Source organism: Palaemon carinicauda, chromosome 41 (genome assembly GCF_036898095.1).
Source record: "Palaemon carinicauda isolate YSFRI2023 chromosome 41, ASM3689809v2, whole genome shotgun sequence".
NCBI lineage: Eukaryota > Metazoa > Arthropoda > Malacostraca > Decapoda > Palaemonidae > Palaemon > Palaemon carinicauda.
In genome coordinates, this window is record NC_090765.1 from 43,605,652 (window position 1) to 43,613,151 (window position 7,500).

The 7,500-nt window shown below is 35.4% G+C and overlaps 2 protein-coding genes across 3 annotated transcripts in view; one reads left to right on the top strand and one right to left on the bottom strand.

Moving 5' to 3' along the window:
- Positions 1–7,500, bottom strand: part of LOC137632561 (protein LZIC-like) — a 139,934-nt gene that overhangs the window by 87,762 nt on the left and 44,672 nt on the right. The window lies entirely within an intron of this gene.
- Positions 1–7,500, top strand: part of LOC137632557 (uncharacterized) — an 11,786-nt gene that overhangs the window by 1,746 nt on the left and 2,540 nt on the right. For both annotated transcript variants that reach the window (XM_068364550.1, XM_068364551.1), the window contains exons 3-5: positions 1,590–1,853; positions 5,506–5,784; positions 5,957–6,160. In XM_068364550.1, the coding sequence (XP_068220651.1) occupies positions 1,590–1,853; positions 5,506–5,784; positions 5,957–6,160 (747 nt within the window). The remainder of the gene's footprint in view (positions 1–1,589; positions 1,854–5,505; positions 5,785–5,956; positions 6,161–7,500) is intronic.

Below are 7,500 nucleotides of genomic sequence, written 5' to 3' on the forward strand. Positions count from 1 at the left end.
ATTTATATGTCTTACGAGATTAATAGCAAGTCACAAAACCATTGTTTGATCTTTGAGACAAATCTCAGTGGTAAAAAAAAGTTGATTGAATGATAGGGTATTTAATTTGGGTTTTATAAGAGGTACAAAATGACAGCCTATTACTCGGGCTGAGTAGAGAAGCATAAATAATGCCATCAACAAATATCAGAGATGAACGAGATACCAAACAATTGAAATTAGACAGTGGAAACAAGTCACCAAAAACAAGTGCTGAATCAGCAAATTTCTGAGAAATGGAGGGAATGTAAGTTAGTGATGTGCAGATGGTTAAACAGTGTGCTATTGGTATAGCGCCAAAAATGAACGTAATGAAGAATCCGGTTATTTTTACAAACTAATGTAAAAATATTGCAAAAGTCTTGACCAGATTCAAAGACGGTTAAGATCTACAAAATACAATTCTAAATATTATTATTATTATTATTATTATTATTATCATTATTATTATTATTATTATCAATTGCTAAGCTACAACCCTAGTTGGAAAAGCAGGATGCTATAAGCCCAGTGGCTCCAAAGGTAAAATAGCCCAGTGAGGAAAGGAAAAAAGTTAAAATAAAATATTTTAAGAACAGTAACAACATTAAAATAAATATCTCCTATATAAACTAAAAAACTTTCACATCATGTTTAAGAAAATCATACCTTGAGTATCTATTAGTAATAACTACAATGAGACCGAAGTTATTTGATTTCCAAAACCTCTTTAAGATACGTTTTCCTTGATCATGAGCCTATAGTCAATTTTTTTTAGTGAGGCATATTTGCACCGACTCGCAGGGGTGCCCTTTTAGCTCGGAAAACTTTCCTGATCGCTGATTGGTTGGACAAGATAATTCTAACCAATCAGCGTTCAGGAAACTTTTCCGAGCTAAAAGGGCACCGCTGCGAGTCGGTGCAAATGCGTCTCGTTAAAATAAATTGAGTATAGATACATTTCCCCTTATCATACGCCTTTAATCAACATGCGAAATAAAAGAAGCAATTTCCTTCCGTAATGGGATTTGAACTATCGTGCAATAGTAGAAATGAGACTGCTTTCAAGTCCTTAAAATTTCCAATAAATTTTATCTCAACTATCCATGACATAGTCACTTGTTATCTAATTAAGTACCATAAACTTACCCGGGATTATTAGCTACAATTACTCAAATTAATTTCAACCAATGCAGAACATCGATCATCAAATGATGGCTTTTTCCACAAGTGGAGTTTTTACAGTATTAATATTTTTGAAATAATGATATAGAAGATAACGGTTGTTTAGCGACGGATATCTGTTCTTGAAATAATTTAATCTAAGCAATTGCCTGGTTTTTATTTTTAACTTGACTATCTGATATAACGAAAGAAAATAAAGACCTGACTCAAATAATTTACCTACCCACAATCAGATTATTATCCCATTTGAAAGTTCTATTTTATTACAAAGCCATAAGGATTCATGAATAAAATAGGTCTTTATATCATATCATTACAATACTTCCTCTTATGCTGAGGGAAATAGACTTTTCAGTTCGATCATTTCCGTGTTCTTTTCCTTCAAGTAGTGGCAACCGCAAGCGCTTTACCACAGCCATCAGATGAGGCAGTTCAACGAGATCCGCCATCGGCAGTGGTCGGGGGAGGAATCACGTGTCCAGCTATGTTCCTGCCGGTTGGTGACCAGTGCCTCTATTTTGGCACATTTATGCTGACGGATCAAAAGGGAAGCGCCCAGATCTGCTCCTCGGTTGCTCCTGGTGCACATCTAGTTAGTATCAGAACACCTACTCAGATGAAGAAAATAATCTCGGAAATAATAAAAAAGCGTAAGTTTCATATTCAACTGTATTGTGTGTATTATATGTCGATAATTCATAATGATTATCTTTATTTCTAAACCCCGGGTTATGGATTTTAGTGGTGGCAACAAGTGCCGTTAAAGGGGTTAAGGCATGAAATGTTATAAATAGCCCATGGGTGACAATAGAAAATAACGCTCAAAAGCCAGTATTTGCTTATTCGGTAATTGTTTAGCAACTTTCAGAATTCTTCTGAAACTGAATACAATGAATGGGAAAAGTATCCCTTTGTGAAAAAATATGACCATACTCAATTTCTTTGCAAGTATAAGATTTTTATAGTTCATGTATTGTACTCGTTCGCTGTATGAGTATTGCAATTTTAAGTATTGAAAAACGTTAAAAAGTAAGTTTCCCAATAAAACTGTAATATTAAAAGGGTGAAAAATAAAAAGCCGTGCAATAAATGTCAAAGTTCTGAACAGCGCATTGGAGACTATTCAGATGAGGTTTTCGAAACGTTAGAAAGATAAAAAGCTAAACACCAAACTCCACCACAAACGCTGTGTCCGTCACCTTCATCTTGCATAAATTTTTCAGTTTCAATATACTTAGGGGCATCCTTTTCCTTTACATTTTTCCCTTTCCAATATATTGGGCATCCCTTTCCTTTAAATTTTCCCTTTCCAATATATAGGGGCATCCTTTTCCTTTAGATTTTCCCCTTCCAATAAACAGGGACATCCTTTTCCTTTACAGTTTCCACTTCCAATATATTTAGGGGTATCTTTTTTCTTTAAATTTTCCCTTCCAATATATTTAGGGTTATCCTTTTCCTTTAAATTTTCCTTTTCCAATATATCTAAGCACATCCTTTTCCTTTACATTTTCCCTTTCCAATATATTCAGGGGCATCCTTTTCCTTTACATTTTCCCCTTCTAATATATAGGGGCATCCTTTTCCTTTACATTTTCCCATTCTAATATATAGGGGCATCCTTTTCCTTTACATTTTCCCCTTCTAATATATAGGGGCATCCTTTTCCTTTACATTTTCCCATTCTAATATATAGGGGCATCCTTTTCCTTTACATTTTCCCATTCTAATATATAGGGGCATCCTTTTCCTTTACATTTTCCCATTCTAATATATAGGGGCATCCTTTTCCTTTACATTTTCCCATTCTAATATATAGGGGCATTCTTTTCCTTGACATTTTCCCCTTCTAATATATAGGGGCAACCTTTTCCTTTACATTTTCCCCTTACAATATATAGGAGCATCCTTTTCCTATACATTTTCCCTTCTAATATATAGGGGCATCCTTTTCCGATACATTTTCCCTTCTAATATATAGGGGCATCCTTTTCCTTTACATTTTCCCTTTCCAATATATAGGGTCATCCTTTTTCTTTACATTTTCCCTTTTCAATATATGTAAGGGCATCCTTTTCCTTTACATTTTCCCTTTCCAATATATAGGGTCATCCTTTTTCTTTACATTTTCCCCTTTCAATATATGTATGGGCATCCTTTTCCTTTACATTTTCCCCTTCTAATATATAGGGGCATCCTTTTCCTATATATTTTCCCCTTCTAATATATAGGGGCATCCTTTTCCTATACATTTTCCCCTTCTCATACATAGGGGCATCCTTTTCCTTTACATTTTCCCTTTCCAATATGTAGGGTCATCCTTTTCCTTTGCATTTTCCCCTTACAATATAAAGGGACATCCTTTTTATTTACATTTTCCCCTTCCAATGTATAAGGGCATCCATTTCCTTTACATTTTCCCCTTCCAATATATAGGGACATCCTTTTTATTTACATTTTCCCCTTCCAATGTATAAGGGCATCCATTTCCTTTACATTTTCCCCTTCCAATATATAGGGGCATTCTTTTTATTTACATTTTCCCCTACTAATATATAGGGGCATCCTTTTCCTTTATATTTTCCACTTCCAATATATTTAGGGGGATCCTTTTTCTTTACATTTTCCCTTCCAATATATTCTGGGATATCGTTATTCTTTAAATGTTCCCCTTCTAATATATCTGTCATTATTTTCTTTAGATTTCCCTTCCAATATATCCAAGGGCATCCATTTCTTTACTCTTTCAACTTCCAATATATTTAGGGGCATCCTTTTTCTTTCCCCCCTTAATACATTTAGGGTCATCCTTTTCCTCTACTTTTGACCCATTCCAATATATTTAGGGGCCTCTTTTTCTTTGACATTTCCCCCTTCCAATATATTCAGGAACATAATTTTCCTTTACATTTTCCCCTTCCAATATATTTATGGTCATCCTTTTCTTTTGAATTTTTCCCTTCCAATACATTTAGGGTCATCCTTTTCCTTTACATTTCCCCCTTTCGATATATTTAGGGACATCCTTTTCCTTTAAATTTTCCCTTTCCAATATATCTAAGCACATCCTTTTCTTTTACATTTTCTCCTTCCAATAAATTTAGGGACATCCTTTTCCTTTGCAGTTTCTCCTTTTAATATATTTAGGGGCATCCTTTTCCTTTACATTTTCGCCTTCCAATATATTTAGCGTATCCTTTTTCTTTACATTTTCTCCTTCCGACATATTTCGGGGCATCCTCTTTCTTTACATTTTCTCCTTCCAAAGTATTTAGTGGCATCCTTTTCCTTTACATTTTCTCCTCTCAATATATTTTGGGTCATCATTTTTCTTTTAAATTTTCTCCTTCCAATATATTTAGGGGCATCTTTTTCCTTTATATTTTTTCCTTCCAATATATTTTGGGTCATAATTTTTCTTTTACATTTTCTCCTTCCAATATTTTTAGGGGAATCCATTTCCTTTACATTTTCTCCTTCCAATATATTTGGGATCATCATTTTTCTTTTACATTTTCTCCTTCCAATATTTTTGGGGGCATCCTTTTCCTTTACATTTTCTCCTTCTAATATATTTAGGGGGATCCTTTTCCTTTACATTTTCTCCTTCTAATATATTTAGGAGGATCCTTTTCCTTTACATTTTCTCCTTCCAATATATTTTGGGTTATCATTTTTTTTTTACATTTTCTCCTTTCAATACATTTAGGGGCATCTTTTTCCTTTACATTTTCTCCTTCCAATATATTTTGGGTTATCATTTTTTTTTTTTACATTTTCTCCTCCCAATATATTTAGGGGCATCCTTTTCCTTTACATTTCTCCTTCCAATATATTTTGGGTCATCATTTTTCTTTTACATTTTCTCCTTCCAATATATTCAGGGGCATCCTTTTCGTTTACATTTTCTCCTTCCAATATGTTTTGGGTCATCATTTTTTTTATTTTCTCCTTCCAATATATTTAGGGGAATCCTTTTCTTTTACATTTTCTCCTTCCAATATATTTTGGGCCATCATTTTTTTCTTTTACATTTTCTCCCTCCAATATATTTTGGGAAATCATTTTTTTCTACTACATTTTCTCCTTCCAATATATTCAGGGGCCTCCTTTTCCTTTACATTTTCTTCTTCCAATATATTTTTGGTCATCATTTTTTTTTTTAAATTTTCTCCTTCCAATATAATTAGGGACATCCTTTTCCTTCAAAATTGGCAAAATGCCGCATTCCTTCAAAAATGTGAAAAGAGACATGCTTCTTATTCAAATCATGATAGTTTAATTACTGTTTCCCCTTATCAGAATACGACAGTCTGGGCTTCTGGATAGACGGGACCACCGATGGAGGCGGAGTCTGGAATTTCACATCAGGAGACCTTCTCCCTATGGGGATGCCATTTTGGGCTGCATCGGAGACAATCAAATATCCAGTGGATGATCCAAATTTTAAATGTGCTGCTATCACGCATGATAGCGGATTTTATATAGAGAATGTTGATTGCACTGATCGTCTCTCACCTATATGTGAAGCGCAACCCACTGCTGTAGATTTGGAAGGTGGTCATACTGATGTTGATGGAGGTATGTCATTCACAGAGAGAGAGAGAGAGAGAGAGAGAGAGAGAGAGAGAGAGAGAGAGAGAGAGAGAGAGAGAGAGAGAGTCCTCATTCTGATGCAACGTTACAAATGACATATCACATATTATAAACCAGATTAAATTCTTTCACTTCTTAATGCATTCGACAAATTTAGGTGCGGAAATAGTTTCCGTTAATGCCGCCTGTCCGCCATTCTACATCAACCTAGAAGGAACTCCAATCTGCACAGCCTTCGCCATCTGGGCAAGCGTGTCCTGGAGTGACGCTCGCCAGATTTGCGAAGGTCTTCAAGGAGAACTTTTCACTGGCATGAACATTGAGTACTACAGGATGATCTACGATTACCTGCATCAGGAAGGTACGGTAACGAATAAGAAAATGTGGTCTTTTTGATAATGCGATATATCTCAGGGAGTTATGGTGTAGTGGTGTCCGGACTGTTGCCAGATGTAGCACGCAGACTGCCCAGTGTCCGATGCCGACCACACTCTAACGTTTCACAACACAATAAAACACGGTGGAATGCCAAGAGATGTGGGCAAAAGTAAACAATCAAGGATGAACTGGGCACTGGGCGCCAACCCTTGATTTTATACTGGGCAAGGGGACCCAGCTAGAACCTAACTTCCCTATTATTTCATCTTGAGTATACAGTCTCAGGTTTAAGCAAACCTTATTAACATTAGGAGAAAAACTTAAAATCAACTCTAGGCTGATGGACAGGACATAGTGTGGGTGGAAAGGTATTAAAGGAAAAAGAAAAATTTATTTCTAAAATGAAAAAAGTAGGTTGACCCAATACATGAATATTTGAAACTACAATTTCAATTCAAAATCTGTATTGTAAGGGGAAAAAACTAATATCCCTCTACACATCAGTTTCACAGTAACTAGATCAAAAGAAGATTTTGATATGAAAATCAAGAAATATTCACATATTGGATACCCCCATGTCAATAGAGTACAAAGTCCCCAGGAACAGGTTATTCAGTAAGCCACACATTTACTGAAAAACATCATTCACAAAAGTTCAATAATCTAAATACATTTGTGTGTGCAGCATAGAATTGTCCTCCTCCTCCTGCAAACTTACTGGAAGAATGAACAGAATCTCCACAAGCATCATTTCATCACAGCCAGGCTCATTCACAATAATATTCAGTCCGGTCAAATTTACGCACACTTGGGAGTTTCTTTCAAAATGAATATTTAAGTGCATTGCATACTGCTTTACGTGGCGCTCAAAGGCAAGTGTACTTTCATTTTATCTTTGTATACTGAACACAGACGTTCTACAGAAGCTATTTCACTCTAGGTTTTGCACATTACAAATTACACTAATATAGGCAAAGTAAATGTCTCTTGATTGTGTTTACTTGCGTTTTATAAAGTGCTGCTTGAATTGATACAAGAACACCATCAGCAGGTAAACGCTTTTAATCAGAAAGGATATCACCCTACTATGGGGCTATTTTCTAGCCCTATCAAGTGAGGATTTCATGTCGGGATCATTAACTCCACTATGCCCTTTCTTGATCTGACATTGCTGTTACCCCAAGCCAATGGCACCCCATCCATCATGTAAGTATGGGTACGTTCAGTAAATAACATTAATTATGACGATCCATGCATCTTAGGAATGACGTGTATCGATTACTTTGTCTTTAAAATCTACACGCTTATTCGTGACAGTACTTC